Source organism: Artibeus jamaicensis, unplaced genomic scaffold, assembly GCF_021234435.1.
Source record: "Artibeus jamaicensis isolate MK-2021 breed Jamaican fruit bat unplaced genomic scaffold, CSHL_Jam_final scaffold_1964, whole genome shotgun sequence".
Classification (NCBI taxonomy): domain Eukaryota; kingdom Metazoa; phylum Chordata; class Mammalia; order Chiroptera; family Phyllostomidae; genus Artibeus; species Artibeus jamaicensis.
Genome location: NW_026522030.1, coordinates 4,909,597 through 4,933,051, shown reverse-complemented (window position 1 = coordinate 4,933,051; position 23,455 = coordinate 4,909,597). Strand labels below are relative to the sequence as shown.

The 23,455-nt window shown below is 46.0% G+C and overlaps 2 protein-coding genes across 7 annotated transcripts in view; one reads left to right on the top strand and one right to left on the bottom strand.

Annotated features, from left to right (window-relative positions):
• Window positions 1-23,455, bottom strand: part of ASTN2 (astrotactin 2) — an 817,144-nt gene that overhangs the window by 191,759 nt on the left and 601,930 nt on the right. The gene's annotated exons all lie outside the window — the stretch shown is intronic.
• On the top strand, window positions 10,001-22,077 carry TRIM32 (tripartite motif containing 32). 5 transcript variants are annotated; one of them, XM_053656399.1, is made up of 3 exons: window positions 10,001-10,097; window positions 15,805-15,965; window positions 19,037-22,077. In XM_053656399.1, exon 3 carries the CDS (start codon window positions 19,117-19,119, stop codon window positions 21,076-21,078), a length of 1,962 nt encoding a protein of 653 aa, XP_053512374.1. In that variant the 5' UTR covers window positions 10,001-10,097; window positions 15,805-15,965; window positions 19,037-19,116; the 3' UTR covers window positions 21,079-22,077. The 5 variants fall into 5 exon arrangements, with proteins under 5 accessions (XP_053512374.1, XP_053512375.1, XP_053512373.1 ...); XM_053656400.1 differs by having other exon boundaries at window positions 15,789-15,965; window positions 19,040-22,077; XM_053656398.1 differs by having other exon boundaries at window positions 15,789-15,965.

The following is a 23,455-nucleotide window of genomic DNA, read 5'->3' as shown; positions in this document are numbered from 1 at the left end:
CTAACATTGATATTGTTTATTCTGAAACTATTCTGCATATATTGTGGGCTATAGCAAACAAACCATGAGGTTACTGCCATTAGGAGCTAAGATTATCAGTATAAAAGGAAACCAATCCAGGTATAAAGTCAAAGAGGAAATATTCTGCACATTGATATTTTAAACAGAAATCACATAAACTTATAATCTGTTTTTCTCTTTTAAAGAATGAGCCTTTTATAGCTGTGTCCATGAAAAAGGCCTAATAGCAATGGCAACCTAATAGTAATAAATATCATTAATGCTCAAGCTCTTGTTTTTAAATATTATTTCCCACTCAAGGAAACAAAAGATTCTTGGAAGACTTCCTTACCCCGTGTCTGGAAGTCACAGGTATGGTACAAGCTGAGCCTAGGACATCTTGCTGTGTCAAAAAGCGAGAGAGCTGCCAAAACGTAATGTGGTCATTTCAAAAGGACACAGAAGCCAGGTTATGGGGGGTTCCCACTGGCCTGACATTGAACAAATGGAACATCAAAGTAGATAATGACTGTAACTGATTGAAATAGAGCAAATAAATAAATTTCCTGTAACGTATAATGTTCTTCAAATCAAAACCGAAAAGTGATCAAACCAAGTTCCTTAGTCACCATTGGGGATGGCTAGAAACCAGCTCAGTCATCTGAAAATTAATAACAGAATCAAATATCAGTTGATCTTTCATCAGATGAACTGGATTTCAGGGTAACCATATTTTCATTCATGGAACGATTGCAGGTTATAAAGGTGGGAAGAGAGACAGAATTAGAAAATTACAGACTTCTGGCCAAGATGGAGGCATAGGTGGAAATACTGTACCTCCTCGCACAACCAAGTTTAAGGACAACAAAGTTTTAGAAACAAACACACAACCAGAACAGACAGAAAATTGACTGTACGGAAGTCTGACAGCAATAAACCATTCATCCAGACTGGTAAAAGGGGTGGAGTAGGCAGCTGGTGGAGAAGGGGTTGTGGCAGAAAAAAGCAGTGGCTGCCAGACTGACCGAGGTGCACAGGCGGCGGTTGGCAGATCCCAGGCGTGGGGTGGCAATGGGCAGACCCAGTGAGAATGCAAGGTGGCTGGCTGACCATGGTCACACATTCACACTTGGATAAACCAAGCAAAGGAGTGAGCAGTGAGATAGATGGCGCAAACCAGGGCCCCAGTGGTGGAAACTAAAGCCTAAAAGCACCAATTGGAAAAATTTTCGGGGGTTGAGGTGCCAGGAGAGGCTCCCAGCTTCATAGGAGAGTTCACAGGAGAGACCCACAGGGTCCTAGAATGTACACAAGCCCACACACTGAGGACCAGCACCAGAAGGGCCCAGTTTGCTTGTGGGAGGCGGCAGAGGGGAGCGAATTCAGAGAGAACAGAACAAATGCCATTGCTCCTTCTCTGACCCTGCCCCTAGTCACAACCCGGCAACTGGGTTGACCCACCCCAGTGAACACCCAAGCTTTTGCCCCTCATATGTAATAGGCGCGAGCAGACCAAAACATTATGGCTCAAGCATAAAAACAGCTCAAAGCCCCAGAGCCTATACTTCTAAGTGAAAAAGAGATAGCCAACCTATCAGATGCACAGTTCAAAACACTGGTGATCAGGATGCTCACAGAACTGGTTGATTTTGGTTTCAAATTAGATGAAAAAAATGAAGCTACACTAAGTGAAATGAAGGAAAATGCACAGGGAACCAATAGTGATGGAAACAAAATTGGGACTAAAATCAATCGAGTGGACCAGAAGGAAGGAAAAAACAACCAAATAGAAAAGAATGAAGAAATAAGATTTCAAAAAAATGAGGAGAGACTTAGGAACCTCCAGGATATCTTTAAACATTCCAACATCTGAATTATAGGAGTACCAGAAGGGGAAGAGGAACAGCCATGAGTGGAAAACTTATTTGAACAAATAATAAAGGAGAACTTCCCCCAATCTGGCAAAGAAATAGACTTCCAGGAAGTCCGGGAAGCTCAGAGAGTCCCAAAGAAGTTGGACCCAAGGAGGAACACACCAAGGCACATCATAATACATTAGCCAAGATTAAAATAAAGGAGAGAATTCTAGAAGCAGCAAGAGATAAGGAGACAGTCACCTACAAAGGAGTTCCCGTCAGACTGTCAGCTGATTTCTCAAAAGAGACCTTGCAGGCAAGAAGGGGCTGGAAAGAAGTATTCCAAGTCATGAAATCCAAAGACCTACATCCAAGATGGCTATGTCCAGCAAAGATTTCTTTTAGAATGGAAGGGCAGATAAAGTGATTCTCAGATAAGGTCAACTTCAAGGAGTTCATCATCACCAAGCCCTTATTATATGAGATGTTAAAGGGACTTATCTAAGAAAAAGAAGATAAAATATGAAGAGTGAAAGGACAGCAAACTTATACTTATTAACAACCACACCTAAAACAAAAGCAAACTAAGCAGACAGCTAGATCAGGAGTGGAACCATAGAAATGGAGATCACAGGAGAGTTAGCAACAGGGGAGTGGGAGGAAGAGAAGAGGGGAGAAGGTACAGAAAATAAGTAGCATAAATGGTAGGTGGAAAATAGACAGGGGGGAGGGCAAGAATAGTATGGGAAATATAGAAGCTAAAGAACTTGTGACACATGGACATAAACTAAGGGGAGGAATATTGGGGGAGGGGCTGTGCAGGGTGGAGGGGAATGAAGGGGGAAAATGGGACAACTGTAATGACATAATCAATAAAATATATTTAATAAAATAAAATTACTATTTTATAATCTAACAGACTAGAGCCAGACAGAGGCCATCAATGAATCCCAAAACCACTAAGAGAAAGGCTGATGAGAGTATTTCTAATCAATGGATCAGACTTACAGCAGCATAATCTTACCACGACTAAGAGTCGTAACCCAAACATCAGCGCTTGTGTGGGATGCCATAGGAAGGGTATGCACAGCCTGCCTTCTTCAGCTGGGCCCACGGATAGAATTCAAGGGCCTGTGAACTTGTGTAGAGAAAACCACATCTTATTTTCCGTATCCTCTGCATGCAGTGTAGCATTTCCTTAAACTGTAAATGGAGGCAATGAACCACAATAGTGTAGCACTTCCTGTGACTTTGACACAATCAAATTCTCATATATTTTCATCACATTAGAGTTGTTACAAATATATTCATGATTTATGTTCAACCCTTAGGAATTACAACTCTGAGACTCCACTAAATCTTGCCATGAACTGAGGAGCCCATATATAACTCCACAAATTTAAAAAAATATTTTGATAAGTATATCTTGATATAATTTCTTTTTTGTGTAGTCCCCATGTATTTAAGTCTATGCACTTAAGAAGATTAATTCTGAAAAGGGGGGGGTCTATAGTCTTCATCATTCTACAAGAGGGGTCCACCAAACAACACAAAGTGATGAGGAACAAGTTAAAAAACACCAAAGGGCTGGCATAGCTCAGTGGATTGAGCGCGGGCCTGCAAACCAGAGAGAATTGAGGTTCAATTCTCAGTCAGGGCACATGCCTGGGTTACAGGCCAGTTCCTAGCAGGGGACCCATGAGAGGCAACCATACATTGATATTTCTCTCCCTTTCTCCTTCCCTTTCCCTCTAAAGATAAATAAATAAAATCTTAAAAAAAAAACAACAGAAGGGATAGCTAATCTGCAATGCAAATTTCTAAAAAAAAAACAAGAAGTGGATGTCTTTAACAAATACCAGCAAAATTACAGGTGCAATAATTACCAATTAAAGAGGTCCTGGTACAGCATGTGTCTTGATCTTTATTTAAGCACACCTATGATAGAAAGTTACTTTGAAGCAATAAAGGAAATTTGAATATGAACTGCTCGATGTAACGATGATGTTGAGATCGTTAAAAAATAATTATCTGTTAGATACGTACTGAGATATCATAACATTTACGGAAGCATATGATATCTGGGATTTGCTTTAAAAGACTCTAGCAACAAAAAAACGAATGGGAGGTGAGGGATAGCTGAAGCAAAGTTGGCAGAATATTGACAACAAGTATTGCAGGCCAATGAGCACACAGGGAGTCCCTCTACCACTTTCTCTCCACGTGTGCGCACTTTTCTCCAAACGCTGAGAAGAGAGGGCTGCCAGAAGCATCCCGTAAACTCTCCAAAGGCAAGTATTGCTGGGAAGTAGAATGGAAAGGGATTTCCCACATCTACATTACGTGCTGTTTGGGATCTACGTTCCAAGTGCATTTTCACTTGTATTATGCTTTAACACTTTTAAACAGCACTACAATTTTCCTGTTGGTAGACAAATAAATTAGACTAATGAATAGCAGGGACATGAGAATATGTGTGGTAAAAATGGGGATGGGATGGGATGGGGGGAAAAAGACTGTCTCTCTGTCGGCTGCCAGCCAGTCCTACAGATACCGGGGGATGGAGGGAGGGATGGCAGCCACCATGCAGAGAAGGCTGGCTGAAATCCTGGAGCCCAGAGGATAGGAAGTCTGGACTGGGGTTGGGAGGTGGGACTAGAAAGAAATAAGGCCCAGGGGATATTTCCCAGCAGCCTGTATATAGCACTGAGTTGAGCTACAGTTGGTAACGCTACACAGGGAATGTTCTCTAGGTAAGCCTTCAATGCTACTAGCATTTGTCAAGCACCTCCTCAGCCAGTATTTGGTGACTGCTGATCTTTGACCATCCACACTAGTTCCAACCATCATAAACTGGGTCTGGGTAATGCACACAAATATATGTGATATTAAATAAAGTTTCAAAATTTTGAATTGTCTGTTTCCTTGTAAGCGCAAGGAAATAGAAAACAAAACAAAATGGCGACAACAAACCAAAAAGTCTCCCCACACAAAGGCATTTACGTGATCTCGTGATGGTTAAATATTTTAAGACAGCTTGTCAACTTAACAAAGTGTGGTCTGTTTGACAACGTATGAAGGCCAGAAAAACTCTCTTCAAACATTTTTTTCCACGGTAAATAAATAAAATATAAAAACTTTCATTTACTAGAAAAACACTTGTTAGATATTCAGCATCATCAGAAATGTATGAACAGGTTAAAGGGGAGCTTTGTAAGTGTTTATATTTATCTAAAGGTAAGTGATATAATGATATATTACAGTGGGGCAGAAGCTGACTCTTCTGAAATGCTCTTTCACACTGTAGATTTAAATTGAGTTCAAACATCTGCGGAACATTTTCCAGGTGCCAGATTTAGGCCTAGACTGAGAAACACAGGGCATGGCACTTGGAGGTCAGAGTCAGAGTTTCAGCAGAAAGTAGACCAATAACAGACAGACAGATAGATGAATATGTATGTTTGTACATACATGCACACACAGAATGAGAACTCAAGGTTGGGAGAAAAAGAAGAGAAACGGAATTGCACCTCCTGATAGGCACTGCCTGTCACAATCGCTTCCACTTGAGTAACTAGCTTTTTCTCCCACTAGATTTAACTCAAAACCTAACCCTAACCCTCAATCTAAAAGTAGCCCTTACCATAATATAACCTGAACCCTAGTACAAACCAAACCTTAAAGTGAACTCTAACCCTAACTGTGACCATAAACAAAAACCCTCACTTGAGTAACTTGCAGTCAAACAACAGAATACAGCCACATTGAGGGGATGTCCCTTCTGTGACTGGGTCACAAAAGATTGTGACTTCTGTCTTGCTCAAAGACTCTCTCTTGGTGGCTTTGATGACACAAGCTGTCATGGAGAGACTCACGTGGCAAGGAACAGAGGACAGTCTCCACCCCAGGCCATCGTGGGATGGAGGCCCTCCATCCAGCAACCCTTAAAGAACTGAATCCTGACCACAACTGCACACGTGACCTTGGAACAACCCTTCCCCAGTCAAATCTTCGAATGAGAATCCAACCCTGGCCAGCAACTGGGTTGCAGTCCAGTGAGAGACTGTGAGGCAGAGAATCTAGCTCAGCTGTACTCAGATTCCTGACTCAGAGAAACCGTAAGAAAGGTTTGTCACTTTTAAACCGCAAAGGTTAGAGGAATTTGTTATATAATGATAGGTAAGTCAGACAGGTAGACAGATATAAGTTTATATTATTTCATGAAAATTCTAGCAATTATAAACTTCTACACTCAGATAAAATTGCTTAGGATGAATAAGAATTTTACTTTTCCCTCTCCATTCTGTAAGCAAGACATTCCACTTCCTCCTCAGAATTCAGTTGTTAATAAGGGCAGAGAGAGACGATATTTTGTTGAGAAGAGTAATAATAACATGATAGTAGCTAACATTCATAGACCACTTTACTAGGCAGCACTCTAAAAACTCTAAAAACTTTAGCTCTGTTAGTTCATCTAACATTTCCAACCCCCCCTATGTGGTAGACAGCCATAGTTATTCCCATCTTGCAGAAGTGGAAAGTTCAGAGAGGCTAGGTCAGTTTCCAAGGGTACATAACTTGCCTTGCAACAAGTTACCACGTATTACTTCAAATTATCTTCTCATCTCCTCTCCAAAAGAATCTTGCAGGTGGGTGGGACTGGGGTTTTGACCAGGTCTGACTCCAGGCCTCATCTTTTCTGTTACACAATGGTGGATTTACCAAACAAAGTTAATAATAACAATAACTGCAATTAACATTAATACATGTTAGGCAACAAGCTAAAATGAAAGTGCTTAAAATCCAGTATCTTATTTTGCTCCTTCAAACCTTGTGACTTAGCTAGGTGTTATCCCACTTTAAAGAGAACAAAAGAGAGGTTAAACTAGAGATTTTCATTGTAAATGGAGAAAACAATACTTAGCTCAAAGGGTGATGTTACTGATTGAAGTGTGTCCACCCCCAAATACATTTCCACCCCCCTTAGTTCTCATCCCTGTGTCCTTCCTATTTGTTCCTCCAGCAGTGAAGTATTTTTTAATTAAGGTACACACATCTTTTTAGATAATGCTATTGTACCCTTAGCAGACTAGTTGGGAAACCCCAAAATTCCCACGGCTTGCTTTGTCCTGGTACTCGCTTTAGGGCAGAGATCTGCAAGTGGAACCACAGTATCTCTGAGGTATGCTCGTATTTAAAGTGCTCCACAAAGAACATTTTTAACATGTTTCTGTGTATGAGGAATGCTAATATTGTACCAAGGTATGCAAACTCACACAATCAAAATGAGTGCGTTTTCCTTTGGTGTGTATTTCACTGTGAGATTTTTGCAGTCAGCGTGATAATTAAGTGGTAAGTAATTTGAATATTAAAAAAGAAAGTCACACAAAGTGTTCTTTATGAGAGAAGAAAGAGGTGTCGGAAAGACCTGCCATTGTTTTGTTATCGTATAAAGGCACACTGGAACTGCATCCCCAGACTAGCAGGAGAACCATTAGCTCCTCTGTGACAGGGGTAACGTCAGTATGAAAATATCACCAGTCCTGACCTGAGACTCTGGGCTGGTACTCAACAACCTGTGTTTTCAACACAGGTTGCAACAACCAGATAGGGGCAAACTCCCTGTCTGGTCTGAGGAGAGGGAATAAGTAAGGTCTCAAGGCCGGGGAGAAACTATTTGACAGCAACTCTCCCATCTCCCCCACCTGACACAGTGGGTTGACAGATGTACCCCAGGCCCCTGTCTAGAGTGGCTACTTGCCATTCTGGTGACACAGGCCACACCGAGTCTCCAACATGGCAGAAACCCAGGGCAGAGGACAATCCCGGCTGCTCTCTGGTGATGCAGCTCACAACAGCTCCTCTGAGCACCTTTGCCTTGGCAGGATCGCGCCCTGTGGTCATCATGGCAACTACAGTTTGACCCGTATTCCTTGACTTCCTAAGCAGTGTCATCTCTTCTCTCTTTTGAGTCTTACCAGCAAACCTAACTCCCCCAGAAAAGGAGAGCTGGTGTTGAAAAATGCGGGTAGTCTTTAGGTGCTGGTTCAGAGCGTGCCATTTGCCTGATTGGCCTGCATTTGTACCCCAGCCCTGCACTTCCCAGGAGGCAACTACATGTAAGCTAGTTAATCTTGCTGAACTTCAGCAGCCTTTTTGTAAGATGGAGCTACGAATATCTATTTAAATCATTTGTTGAGGGGATTATTTCTGACCTGTGACAATATCTATGAGGTACCTGGTGTCTTGCTGACCTGCTAAAAATGGTTGGCTCTTACCCAACTTATTCCACTGGGCTGTTCTGCAGCTAGAATGAGTCTAGGTCAAACAAGGAATGTGATTTGCCTAAGGTCACATTTCTGAGTCTGACTCACTCAGCAACTCTGGGTACTGTACTAATAGATATGACAACAAATGGGTGCTGCCCTTCAGAGATTTCACAGCCCACTGGTGAAGACTGCAAGGAAGTGGAGAATTAAAGCCTGACCACGTCAGTGCTTTGTGAGAAATCACCAAATTACAAGTCCTGGTACTTGATGAGCATGCAGTGAGCACCCTGAAGTTCTCAGGAGCCCAGACAAGTGGATGTAGCAAGCACCTCTGCTCTCCTGGCCCAGCAAAGTTCTGTCTGCACCCACTGTCTATGCTAATTTCAAGCAAAACTTGCTCCAGGGCCTTTTAGTCCCTGACCTAGCTCCCTCTTTAGGCCACTCCTGGACTGTCTGGTTCAAACCTGGCTGGCCCTGGGTTTTGCAAACTTATCTTTGAAGACTCAGATAGGGCCGGAGCTCTCTGCCCATCCAGGTACACAGAGCCCCTAGGCCTGCTTGAAGGGGACCATGAAGTATACCAACTCAGCCTGTCTATTCCCCCAGTACCTAAAATTCTGGGAGCTGGGGCTTCTGGGACCAGCAGCTCAAAGACTGTAAGAGCTAATTATAATATATATGTTTATGATTAATTAAATATATGTATTTACCATCAATTAAGTACAAACCACAATATATTAATAATTTTAGTCCTTATAACAAACTTCATTTCCATTTAGACAGAAAAATTGGCAGGGAGATTAAACAAGGTTAAGAGGGTGGATTCTCAGGTAGAATTGGCTTCCAATCTGGACTTTACTCTTATTAACATGTGACTTTGTCATTTAATCACCTGGGCATCAATTGCTGGTCTCATAGGGTCTTAACAAGGAATAAGTGAGCAGCCCATGTGAAGTGTTCAGCTAGAGCCAGATACTAAGTGCTCAAAGAGAGCATCTTTGTTAGTTTTTGTCTGTTGTTTTGTCATTGTGCAAGGTCCTACACCTAGATAGCATTTCAAGTCCAGCCCATTCCTGCTGCTAAGCTAAACTATACAGCCACCTACAGAAACCAGTAACTGGCCCCAAACTAAGGTGCCTCGGGTCCTCCCTAGCCAGTAGGCCAGACCACCTCACGCTTGGGAAGACCCTACCCTTTCCCTGCTACCCCAAAGTGAGACCTGGGTTTGAGTTCCTGGGCAGCTTCAATATGCAGGGACAGGAGCTACAGAGTGTGTTCCGATAACTACGTCTGCTGAGGGTGCCTTCTGAGTGAGTAGGCAAAAAAAAACCCTTCCAAAAAACCAATTTGTTCATCAGATAAACTTGTCTCTAGGCTTCAGCTAGGAGAAATAGGGATCCAGAAGCACTAACTTTCTAAGCAAGTCCATGCTCTGTCCTTGCCCCAGGATGGAACTTGTGTCCCTTCCTCGGCCCATTTCTCAGGATGGAAAGCTAAGGTTCAGAGAGGCCATCCCATGAGGTGCCATGGCTTTGAGGACCACTCCCAGATGTCATGGTTTAGCAAAGTGGTTAAGACACAGATTGGACTAGGGTTTAACTCCCGACTCTCTGAGTGAACCTAGGCAGTCCCCTTTCGCCTCAGTTTCATTATCACTACAACAGAGACAGAAAGCTCAATTATGTGTTGCCAAGGTCCACAGCTCTCAACTGAGAACTTGCCCCTACCTGGTTGCTGGGGCTCGGAGTTGTCAGGTCTGACGGACTACAAGCCCCAGCATGCCTCAGGAAGCGAGTTCCAGTGAGAGACAGCTGGCTCTGCGAATTGGCGCTGGCCAAGGGGGTTGCTGATGCGCGTGCGCAGAGGGCAGCGGGTTGGAGGCAGTTGACGCGTCGGAGCCGCTGGCGGTCAGGTAGGGGGCGGGAAGGTGCATCTGAGGATCGGAGACCACCGCTGGAGTCACGGGCCACGGGTGAGCGGCAGGGTGTGGAGGCTGTGTAGCGGCCGTCTCACGCCTGAATGGCAGGGTATGGGGCCGAATGTGAGGGGCAGGATCAGGGTGGGGGTGGGGCTGTGAGGGGCTGGCAAGGGAGGGACTGGCTGCTCTGAGGACGTGCTTCTCTGGGCGGGGAGCAGGTGGCTCTGAGCAGCTTTGCGGTGCAGCATGTTGGGAGGTATGCGGTAATGTGGGGGCTCCAAGGAGAGACGCGGTGCAGCATCTGGGAGATGGGAGGGGATATGCAGGCCTTTGAGGGGTCAGGGTGCAGGATTTCGGAAATAGGAAGGAAATCTGGGAGTCTAATGGCACTTGGGGTGCAGAATCTAAGGAGATTAGAGAGTATCTGGGGCGCGAAGATTCTGGGGCTGCAAGATCTGGCATAAGAGGGAGCAGGGTTAGAGACTATCCTAATTGATAAGGAGGAAGCATTTTCTAGATGGGACCTGGGGAAAACTGAGGGGGACGAGTTCTTGGAGGAATCGGTGGGAAGGAGTGCCTTATTTGTAAGGAAAGAGCTGCTGAAGGTGGGATGACAACACATGGTGCAGGTGGGGGTGGGTGAAGAGGAAGGCACAGGGTTTGAGGGTGGCACAGTGCCTGATGGACTGGAGGATCAGAGTAAAGGGGGGCAGAAATCTGAGGTGCGGGATTGAAGTGTTAAACTGGAATGCAGAGTTAAAGGCCGCACAGATTTGAAAACAGATGAAAGGATCTGTGCCAGGGATTCGGGTCATGTGAGTGAAGAATTGGTGAGGGTTGCAATATGGAGCCCTAAGACTTGAGCTCTGCTCTGTGAGAGAGTTGGCAACTGGATTTGGGGTGGATTGAATGAAGGGCTGGGGGTCATAACTGGGCTATAGAATTAAAGTACTCTGAATAGATGTGTGAGTTGGTGTTAGGGGCTGCTAAAGGAATGTAAGTTTGCAGGGAAAACAAAGAGGGTTCTGGGGACTCCAGGACCTAGAAGTGACGTATGAAACCACGAGTGTGTGGAGTGTTCAGGGGCTTCAGCAACAGAGTCTAAATCCTGAAGGAGCCTGACTTTCTCAGTGAGAGGTTAACTCTCCCTCACTCGTTAATCAAAGATCCCCTTTCATGATCCCTGTGACACCAGGGCTGCTGAAACTGGTGGACTGTGGGGAGAAGAGAGTGGTCCAGGGGGGGATGAAGTAGGAAACTATTCAAGGTCATCTACCTAAGCTTCATTTGCCTGTCCCTCCAAGCCAGAGATAGCAGATGGTACTTGAGACCTCCAGGGAATGAATGGGAACATGATCTCAGGCCTTATTTTCCTCATCAGTTAAGTAAGTAGGTTGAATTAATCCTACATAAAGTCTGTCACAGCTCAAAGAGGCAGCAGCTCTGTGAATGAAGTGTTTGGGCCAGGGAGAGACAAGGGGAACTCATATGTATGGAGCATTTGGTCCTGTGCCAGGTTCTGAGGCAGTGGTTCCCAATCGGGGCAGTGTTGCCCCCCCCCCCCCCAGGGGCATTTGGCAACCTGGAGACATTTTTGGTTGTCACAGCTGGGGTGTGGGGTACTACTGGCCTCTAGTGGGTAGACACCAGGGATGTGGTTAAACATCCTTCAGTGCACTGCACAGCCCCCACAATAAAGAGTGATCTGTCCCAAAGTTGACAGTGCCAAAGTTGAGGAACCTTGCTGTTTCGTGGGATGCCATGGACTCAAATCCTAGCTCTTTTGCTTCCTGACTTGGTGATCTCAATCCTGACTTAGTTTTCACTCCTAAGTGGGCTCTACTATATCCAGTGTTACACATAAGGAAACTGAGACAGAGGGAGTGACTTGTCTCAGGCTCCATAGTTAAGATGGCAGGGCTAGGTTCCTACTCAGATCTCTGAAACCCAGTATATTCCCCCTTTCCTTGCCTTGTCCTTGCTGGACCTGCTTAGTCTTATTATCTGAGCTGATACCCCTCTAATGAAAGGATTTCCCAGTGAGTATTGCTGAATATCAAATAATCTATCTGATTACGTAGGGAGTAGCCCTGAACTTTGTTCTGGATTTGCTCTTAGACCAAGACCAGTGGGTAGATAAGGGAAGGAGCTTTAGGTTAGCAGACTGGATGAAGTTTGAGAGACTAGAAGGTGAGGTATGGACGTCATTGGCCCGAAAAAAAAAAATACCTCATAGCATGGACTGAGGCTGAAGACAGTCAGAATTATTGTCCTGAATGATCTCTTTTATCATTTAGGCTTCTTTCCCTGGGGCAGAATAACAGCAGTTGTTCCAGCTCTAGGACTAGCTAGAGCATTGCTGAAGCCAGTTCAGAAACATTGTACAACTGGATCAGAAGGGCAAGAGACTTAGCTGGAATATTCACACGCACCCTTAGACTCAGCTGGAATATTTACACACACCCTTAAGGACAACATGTAATGGAAGTTGAATCAGTCTGGGAATCAGTGGCTTGAGGTCCAAAATCCTTCCTTGGCTGCTAATTGATCTTGGGCCAGTGTTTGCCCTTATTAGCTGCGATCTTGCATGCTTATTATGTGCATCATCTCTGTTAATCCTGTCAGTTATCTGGCCAATAATCCAGGTGTTATTCCCCATTTCACAGATGAGAAAAGTATTAGGTGAAATGATTCATCAAGGTTAAATAGTGAATGGCAAAGCAGGGAGGCATGCCTGGTTCTGTCTGACTCCTAAGTTACATTTCACTCATTTCATTACCATGGGCTTTTCCAACACTACAGAACTCACAAGCTTATGTCTGGTGAGTGGCTGGTAGTCAGAAATTTATTAGGCCCTTGAGTGGATCACTGTCCCTGCACACTGATGTACTACTGCCTCTTGGGCACTTCCTCCACAGTGTGCCTCTGGTCAAACAACCAGATTCAAAGTCATTCCCAGGTGCAGTTTACTCACCTCTCAGCCACGCTGCCCAGAGCCTAATCAGCCCAGGAGCTGTAGCATTTTTGCAATCATGTGGCAGGGAGTGGACATACTTGGGTTTGAACTTCAGTTCTATTGTTTATTACCTTTGAGACCTTGGGCAGACTGCTTTTCTCTGAGCCTTGGTTTCCTTATTTATAAAGAGGAGTAACACATATTTCAAATAGTTACTATGAAAATAAGAGATATGAGTAAAAGGTGCCTGGCATTCAATACATGGTCATTTTATGAGAGGTAGCAATTACGAGAAGAAAGGGAATACTGAGTGTTGCCTCACCAAATTTCAGGGACTCTGAGTAGCTCCTGACCAGGCTCCCCGAACTCCCATCCCCTCTCGTACCTTTCCCAGGATCTGCTTCCTGAACCATTCATCAAAATTTCAGGATTAAATTAATGTGTATTATAGGCAGAGAAAGGAACTGACAGAAAGTTGAGTGGGTCAAGGTGAGTTGGGGGTCCCCTGAGAAAAGACCACTGCTTTTCCCTTGTCCTTTAGTCTCTGAGTCACATCAGCAATAGTGATCATTACCCGCATGTGTGTGGAAGATGCAAGGGGACCTTTGAAGGTCCGTTTTAGAGAAAAAGAGAACAAGCAAGCATTTCTCTAGCAAACTATTATTGATTTAACCTGTTCTTGACATATTTTAGCTAAAGCTTCCTCTCCCACCAAGCATTTCCGTCTGGTGTTGTGTGACCTGTGTGACCTTTGAGATCAATCCTGTGTTTCCCTACTTGTCGGGTTGACCCTCGCTGTGTGCAAGGTGCCTTAAGTGCCCTAAGTAAACTTCTGAACCCTCTTCTACACAGGACAGGGTGTCAGGCAGGGTCCTCACTGACTTCTTTAACATCAGTCCTGCTCGCCAATCTTGGAGAGTGACCATTGGTGGCCTGGAGATGGTTCTGCACTTGATTAGCATTCCATTCAAATGCAGAAGGAATACATGCAATTGAGGAAGCTCTCATGAAAGGAAATATGATACATAAGCCTTACAAAAAATACAGTCAAACCAGGGCAATATACCTGTCTTCTAGTTTTTAGGTGAGGACCTCTGTTCAGGGCCGTTTCTGCTCAAAATTATATCACCAGTGTTTTCATGGGGCTTAACTCATAGTGGGTACTCAGTAAAGATTTATTTCATTGCCAGAATTCTTCAGTTTTGCTTAACCCCCCCCACAAGGGGCTGATAGTATAGGGAATAGAGACATCTAGAAGGCTGCTCCGTGGTGGGAATGCAAGCATTGGAGATCTGAAACCTTAGGTCATCTCTCGTCCTTTTATTCTGAGATCAGGTAAAACAGCCTCCAAGGAAGGCTCAGAATGTTTGTTTTTGAAATGTGTGTGTTTCTGGTATCCTGGGTATGGTCCACCTGTTGAAAACTGCCTACTTGTGTCTTACTGGCTGCGTGGTGGCCGCTGCTGCTGCCGCTAAACAACTATCATTCACTGCACAGTGAATTGTATACCTTGCTTGGTATTGCACCAAGCACTTTATAGATATAATCTCATTTAATTTTTACAAGACCCTTGTGATGAAAATACTATTTTGAAGCCCTTTTTTCTTAGGTAAGCTGAGAACTAGAGAGGTTAGGTAACCTGCCCAGGGCTCCTCGGTAAGTGGTAGGTACAGCTGGAATTCCAACCTAGAAAGCCTGATGCCTCAGCCCACTGTTCCCAGTTCTGCCATGTGGTTAATGAGGCTTTCACTTCTCACCCCTGTTCTCGGTTTACTCGTCTCTCTTATTCTTTGAGATCACTACTAATTGTAGCATTCAAAATTGAGTCCCTGTAAGAATGAGCTGCCGCAGCTTATTTTCTAAGCAAGAGAAGTTTGGGATTTATTTGCCCGAAAGTCTCCGGCCTGGCTGTTTGGTGTCCCCCACCAGATTCCTTCCAAGCTTAATCTTTGTATGCCGGGGGAGGAAGGAGTCTTCATTTTTTCAAAATGCAGTTTGTAAACGGAATGTCTCGTTATACTAGTACTAGCTATTATTACTTAATACTCTTCCTGGTTGCTATTTATCTTAATTTTAGTAACAGTCTTTCATCACATACCTGCCAGCTTCCAGGCTAAGCACTTTTATGTGCATTATCCCTGGTTGTCATAGTAACTTTTTTATAAAATTAGAAAACACGTTTAGGGAGTTGAATAACTTGTCTACTGTCCCACAACTTGTAGATGACAGTGCTGTCGTGATCCCTGGGACGTCTGCTACCCTGGCTATTTATGTCATGGGCTGGGCAAAGCCTGATGGTGCCGGAAGTGGCTCGATCGGGCTAAGCTTTGACTGTAACACTTTCCTGACTCAGGGCAGCCGTAGCCAACACACCTTAAGGGGCAGATTGTCATCTGAAGAGCTGGGCTCCCATCACCCGGGATGTGCTGTGCTGACCGTGAGGTCAAAGGAGTGGGGTAAACAGAGGCGAGGTGAGGAGTCGGGAGCTAACAGTACATTAGCGAAGAGGAAACATTCCAAGTTTCATGAAGGCAGCCAGTATTACAAATGATGCGTTGGGGGTTCATTTTGATTGGTTTTAGATTTTATTGCTGGCAGAAAAGGAGTGGCTAACTTAAAGATCTGGGATGGTAAGACAGGCTCTTTCACCTGTCTAGTCTTTTCAGGGAAACTGAGTTTGTGTGGAGTTTTCCATCTGAATCATGCTCAGTGTTAACCGCAATGACCAGAGGTGCCCTCCCGGAGGAGAGGAGCTATATCTGTCTGTCACCTAACCTCATTGTCCCTAGGATCCTGTACCCACAGGTCATAGAAATGGGAGACTGTCCGATGCTTTAGTGATGGAAACTCATGTTTCCTTGGCAAAACCTGAAGGCTCTGGGGAAGGAATCCTGGACAAGGTCCCTACCGCAGAGCCCAGTGAAGGTGCGGACAGCTGAGACGAGCTCGAGTGTGCGTTGGGCGGAGTAAGTACATTTTTTAAAGTGGATACCTTAGACTGGGAAGCAGGATGACTGAAGGAAATATGATATTCCAGCAGCCTAGGGAAACAATTTGTTGGTATTTTTACAAGTTGGCAGACTTGTTTAATGAGCTGATCCGTAGTGCCAGCTCTGGGAAGCACAGATGTCCCTGTGCTTTGTAAGGTAACGTGCTCTGCATCCAAACACCAAATGTTGCCCTCAGCCTGTTGTCCCCAGATAATGGGAGGGCTGAAGCTGTTTCATTGGTTTAGACTTGAGGTTTGTGTGGATCCTGAGTTCAGGTTTCTGTCAGTTTTCCTATACTGTTGTCCCCAGACCCACGGCATTTCAGAATTCAGCATTTGTAGTTTTCAGATATTAACCTGACTAACACCTTACAGGTGCATGATATGTGGTAATATGATATTTTATTGAGGCATGGATTTGAGTCGTAACGGGTTGCCAGGCTGCTGTGTGGGAGTTGGTCACACAATAGCAGCTAAATGTCATAATATTGTTCCTTTTTCTTTGTGCAGAAAATTATATGCTATAAGGCTGCATTTTCCAGAGTACAGTCTGGAGAACATTTATTATGAAGTGCTGTGCTATATGGCAGCTAAAAAATACAGCTTGAAGTAGCATTGGGTTAAGCAAAGTTAGAAATGTCTGTTTGGCAGGGTTGCACCATGTCTGGGCTTCGTGACCTTGAGCCAGTTTTCCTGAGCCTTGGTTTGCTCCTCTGTGCAACAGAATAGTGGTGCCTACTTCCGAGGGCTGTTCTGAGGATTAATGGGATTGCATGGGAAGCATTTATCATGGTATCTAGCACACAGTAGGTACTAGATGTATACTGTTTCCTGTCCACTAAAAGAAATAGATTTCAGGGAGGTGGGATTGACTTTAGATAAATCTTGCATCTGTCAGATTGCAATCCAGAGCTAACCGTAAGGGATTTTGTAATGTGTATCTCTGTCTTGACTCCCCTTCTTTGTGCCTGGAAGAAGAGTTTATGACATTTGCAAAGCTTTCTTCAGCTTACTGCATTGTCCTTAAAACCAAGGGAACTTGCCCTTCATCCCCCCCCATGACGATTGACCATCTGCACAGCATGAGACTGCACAGATGCTGCTGTAGGATTTGCATTTAAGAAGAGGTGAATTTACCAATGCGCCTCACCTTGCCAAACCTAGTCATTCTAATTTGGGGCGTAAAGTGACAATGACATCAGGCTGCAGAGCACTGAGATTCTGTGGTTCTACTCCATGAGCATCTGTGGCTTGAGGAGGGTGGGAGTATTCGTGGCATGTACTGAGTGAAGCAGGGGGTGTTCTGAGCCTAAAATACATTGTCTCGATAAAGCACTACCATATTTAAAATCATCTGAGCTTGAGTCTATGGCCCTCATAGCTCCACCACGTCCCCACCCTAATACACTCCGTTTATAAACCTCAGTGACTGTACTTCTGCAGCATTGCTGAAATGCATCTTCTCGCCATTTCCACCACCTGCTTACTACTTCCAGCCCCCCAGTACTTCCACCAGGCACTTTGCAATAGCTTCCAAACTAGTTTCTCAGCCCTTTCCCCAGCTCTACTTGAACTTTGCACATATCGGTTCCCTGCTCCAAAACATGCATTGCTTCAATGTGCCCATCAAAATGAAGTTCAAAGAGCTCATTTTGGCTATGAAGACTTCTTATCATTCCCCAATTTCCAAACCAGTTAGTATAAACCCCCTCTATTCTCCCATAATTTTAATCTAAGGATGAGAGGAAAGAAAACAAATTTATTTAAGACCTTTTTGGAAGTGTTAGCCTTTTATGCACTACATACATTACCTCACTTAATGCTTGACTTGCCTTGACCTTACAAGGACAGATGGTAACATTGACCTTACAGGACAGATGAAGAAACAGACCCAGAACGGCTACGTGTTCTCTGTTCTCTTTCCAATTTACTGAAGTTCTGTCCTTTCCTGTGCTTTCTAACCTTCCTTAAGACTGTGCCCTTTGCCTGGAACTCCTTTCCCCGATCTCCATATATCTGCATCCTTCCATGTCCCTGTCAGATGCCACCTCCCCTCAGAAGAGTCCCCACCCCTTCCAATTGGACTGAATTCCTCTGAGCCTCCATCAAACTTAGTTTATACTTCATTTTGGATACCACTTTCTGCCCTGATTATTATTATCACTTATATTTTTGTCTCCTTTCTGGAAGTTTGAGCATCTGAAGAACAAAACTTACATTCTGAAAACCCTAGTATCTAGTGCAGTGCATGGTGCCTCGTCTTACTTAGATGGTTGGAAAGCTGAGTTGTTAGGAGGCAAGATGAATGGAAACTGCATGTGTTTTTCTGATCGAATATTTTTGTTAATCACCATAAATTTCTCTTTCTCTGGGTGATTCCTAGGTCCCCAAACATGACATGATAAACTGTATATAGCACACAAAAAAGCCTTCCCTGCTTCTGTCCCCTGTTGCCTTGCTCATTTCCTGACAAATCTCAGGAGTGTCACTGCTTCAGGGCAGCCTCTCCTGCCTCCTCCAGGTCCAGTCCTTTACTGCACCCACTGTGCTCTGGCAGAGATGTGCCTGTCATCCTTCTCTGTACGTCATTTGCCTATGCATTGCTGCTAATAGAAATCACGAGTTCTAGACAAAATATAAAAATGGTCACCAGCATTTATCAAGATACTACTTGTCAGGTGCAATACTAAGTATACACCAAGTCGTTGTGTCGGTTAACCCTTCCACAAACTGTATAAAGTGGGCAGCACTGTTGTTGCATTTTATAGATGGGTGATGGGGAAAGAACTCTGGGAAGCTCAGATCACTTCCTTCAGGCCGCACAACTGCGTAAGTATCAGAGACTCCAGAACCTGAATTTTGTCCCTATGGGACAGATGCCTCATCTGTTTTGTTTCCCTGTGCGTCACCGTCACCCAACACAGAGTGGACCTCAACAAATATTTGTTAAATAAGGCAATGACTACATGTGTGAGAGCAGCTATTCTCTGTTTCTTGAGTGAATTAATTCATGTAGGCAGTGGAATAATGGCTTCTTTTTCTCCTCAGCAGCGTTTGACCTTCTGGAGCATGACTGGTAAGCTCTTCAGTTCCAGGCTGTGCTAGCGGGACCCTTCACAGGAAGAGCGATGGCTGCAGCAGCCGCTTCTCACCTGAACCTGGACGCCCTCCGGGAAGTGCTGGAATGCCCCATCTGCATGGAGTCCTTCACAGAGGAGCAGCTGCGGCCCAAGCTGCTGCACTGCGGCCACACCATCTGCCGCCAGTGCCTGGAGAAGCTGCTGGCCAGCAGCATCAACGGTGTCCGCTGCCCGTTTTGCAGCAAGATCACCCGCATCACCAGCCTGACCCAGCTGACAGACAACCTGACGGTGCTGAAGATCATTGACACGGCCGGGCTCAGTGAGGCCGTGGGGCTGCTCTTGTGCCGGTCCTGCGGGCGGCGGTTACCCCGGCAGTTCTGCCAGACCTGTGGCGTGGTGCTGTGTGAGCCCTGCCGGGAGGCAGACCACCAGCCCCCTGGCCACTGCACGCTGCCCGTGAAAGAGGCAGCTGAAGAGCGGCGCCGGGACTTTGCCGAGAAGTTGGCCCATCTGCGTGAACTTGTCGGGGAGCTGCAGCGGCGGAAGGTAGCCTTGGAAGCTGTGTCCAAGGACCTTCAGGCAAGGTACAAAGCCGTCCTCCAGGAGTACGGGCATGAGGAGCGCAGGGTCCAGGAGGAGCTGGCTCGTTCTCGGAAGTTCTTCACAGGCTCTTTGGCTGAGGCTGAGAAATGCAACAGTCAGGTGGTGGAGGAGCAGAGTTACCTGCTCAACATTGCGGAGGTGCAGGCTGTGTCTCGCTGTGACTACTTCCTGGCCAAGATCAAGCAGGCAGATGTGGCACTGCTGGAGGAGACAGCTGACGAGGAGGAGCCAGAGCTCACTGCCAACCTGCCCCGAGAGCTTACCCTACAGGACGTGGAGCTCCTCAAGGTTGGCCACGTGGGCCCCCTGCAAATTGGGCAGGCTGTTAAGAAGCCCCGGACAGTCAACATGGAAGATTCCTGGGCCATGGAGGCTGCAGCCTCTGCAGCCTCCACCTCTGTTACATTCAGAGAGATGGACATGAGCCCCGAGGAGGTGGGCGCCAGCCCCAGGGCCTCACCTGCTAAGCAGCGGGGTTCCGAGACGGCCTCCAGCATTCAGCAGTGTCTCTTTCTCAAGAAGATGGGTGCCAAGGGCAGCACTCCGGGCATGTTCAACCTTCCAGTCAGCCTCTACGTGACCAGTCAAGGGGAGGTGCTGGTTGCCGACCGTGGCAACTACCGTATACAAGTCTTTACCCGGAAAGGCTTTCTGAAGGAGATCCGCCGCAGCCCCAGTGGCATCGATAGCTTTGTACTGAGCTTCCTTGGGGCTGATTTGCCCAATCTCACCCCTCTCTCAGTGGCCATGAATTGCCATGGGCTGATTGGTGTGACTGACAGCTATGACAACTCCTTCAAGGTGTATACCTTGGATGGCCACTGCGTGGCATGTCACAGGAGCCAGCTGAGCAAACCCTGGGGCATCACAGCCCTTCCATCTGGCCAGTTCGTGGTGACTGATGTGGAAGGTGGGAAGCTCTGGTGCTTCACTGTTGACCGAGGAGCAGGGGTGGTCAAATTCAGCTGCCTCTGCAGTGCTGTGCGCCCCAAGTTTGTCACCTGTGACGCTGAGGGCACCGTCTACTTCACCCAGGGCTTGGGCCTCAATTTGGAGAATCGGCAGAATGAGCACCACCTGGAGGGTGGCTTCTCCATTGGCTCCGTGAGCTCTGATGGGCAGCTGGGCCGCCAGATTAGCCACTTCTTCTCGGAGAACGAGGACTTCCGCTGCATCGCCGGCATGTGTGTGGATGCTCGTGGCGATCTCATCGTGGCTGACAGTAGTCGCAAAGAAATTCTCCACTTTCCTAAGGGTGGGGGCTTTAGCATCCTCATTCGAGAGGGGCTTACCTGTCCAGTGGGCATTGCCCTCACTCCTAAGGGGCAGCTGCTGGTCTTAGACTGTTGGGATCATTGCATCAAGATTTACACTTACCATCTGAGAAGATATTCCACCCCTTAAAGAATGAGAAGTACAAGTTTCTTCTGTGCCCAGCCAACCTCCTTTCCCTTATTCCTCAGTTGCAAACCATCATAGGTGGTAGTACTGTGGAGTAGACCTGGCCTGTGTCCTCATTCCAGCTGGCTAGCCCTGGACTTTTAGAAGCTATTTTAGTTTTTATTTGCCTTATCCCCCCCGCCAAACTAAGAGCTTCATCAGATGCATTGCCTCAAACAGGACCCATGACGGGGTTAGTTGAAGTTTGATGAGAAATTAGGCATTTCCAAGGCCTCAGTAGAGAGCCTTTGCCCTGTAGTTGAAATTCGCCCTTGCATTGAATGCGCCCTTGTTGATTTTCCTCTTCTGGATTTGAAGACCCTGGTCCACTGTTTCCCTCCTATTTCAGTGCATTTCGTCCGTGACACTTTCTCCCCAACTCTGCTGCACTCAGTATGCGCACTCCAGTGGAGTCTGCTCCAACTTTCAGCGACACTGCAGACATCATATCCTTGTGGCATGGAGTCTCGGGTCTGATCACCTTGACCAATGTCAAAGCTCATGCACTTAGCGCCTCCAAGGTGTTTCCTGCCACCTCTGAGTGGTCTCTAACTGCAGATGTGACAGAATGGATTGACGCTAGTGGGTGGGTGTTGAAGGCCTTCGTCTGGAAGGTGCTTGCCCTTTAAAGGATCGTGTGGATTGGAATTATGCCAAAGCACAGACAGAAGGGCATAAACAATCAGAAATGTTAATGCAGTCACACAGAGACTCTTGGATAATAGTCTCTAGAGCTCACCATTTTTCATCCCACCTCTCCCCGCTGAGCTGTGCTGAGTGTTGTCTGTGGGACTGAGTAACACAGGCCGGCACCAGCAAAGTGGGGAGGGGCCGCGGCTCGTTTCGGTGGTGAAACAATCATTGGGTCCTTGGTCTGTATTTTCCTCAAATGAGTGTACAGTACTCTGTTTCTGGTTTTCCATTCCTCTCTCCAGCATTAAATAATTGATAGCTGTTTCTTCATCTCTGGCATTTGTCTTTTGATTAACTGTGGGATTTGTGAGGTGAGGACATGGATAAATTGTGCCATGCTGTGTCGCCTCCATGCCTGACACTGCATTTTTGGAGAGCACTAAGGACCTGCCCAGCTGTAAATTCAGCCCAAAGCACCATTATTTACAGATCTGTCAGAGGGGAGGGGTGTTGGGGGCCGGATGAAAGATGATGATGGGATTAAGCAAAACCCCATAAATATATCTACACACACACACACACACACACACACACACACACACACACAGATAGGCAACACACAGACACAAGACAACAGTGCAGTGATAGCCGGAGGGAAGGGGGAGACAGTGGGGATGGAAAGAGACTTTGCTGGGCTGATGAGTGCACGATGCCGCGTGCAGGCGATGCTTCATCCAGTTGTACACTTGAAACCTGTGTGGTTTCCTGGACACCGTCACCCCGAAATTAAATTAAAAAATGAAATGAAATGAGAAGATGATCCAACTCTTATTCCCGCACACATGTGGAAAGAACCGGCCCCCAAGGCCTGCAGCCCCCCACACCCTGTTCTAAACTGAGCCTCCCACCATCTGCTCTGTCTGCCCTTACATCACAGCTCAGGAAAGGAAGAAGCCTTATGCTTCTAAGAGCAGAAGTGGGTGATGGAATTTGTGACAGCGTTGCTCAAGCTTCGGTGTTTACTAAGCAGCATCTCTTGCTCTTTAGGTACAGTGCTGATGGCAAACCTGAGAGCTATTACCTTGCTTTCACGGAGACAGCTTGCTAAGCCGAGCTATTCAAAGTTGTATTTTTGGTGGTGGCTGTTGCTTTTGGCTTCCGTTGTAATCACTGCCAAAGGATAGGAAAGGAGATAAAGTGACGCTGAACTAGTTTGTCTTGTGCTTTCCACCTAGAGAAAGAGCCCGTGTTCTGATTATGAAATTGCATCCGATTTACGAAGACTGTACTGGAGAGGAAACTGATCCGATTAAAAGTGCATCACAAATGACTCCTCTAGTTACCACAGCCACTTCATCTGTGCTGGTGGCTGACAGCAGATCTGTCTTGGCTCTCAGTGGGGGCACTTGCTAAGGCAATAACAGCAGCTGAGGCCTTTGGCACACGGTTGCAGCTAAGACATGGGCTGGCTCGATGTACACGAGGCCCGGGATCCTCTAGCTGCTGATGCTTTTAGAAGGAAATGCTGTCACTTGGCAGTCAACTCGTAGGTCTGCCCATCTCCAGCTTGCACTCGTGCCTCCGCCCTGAAGTATGACAGGCGTCTGCTGGCTCAGAATGCGCATTCGTGTGCTCTGAATGCATTTCCTTCTTTGATGTGAGTATTTTAGGCTGTGCTCAGTGCAGTCAACTTTAGGTAAAGTTGAGT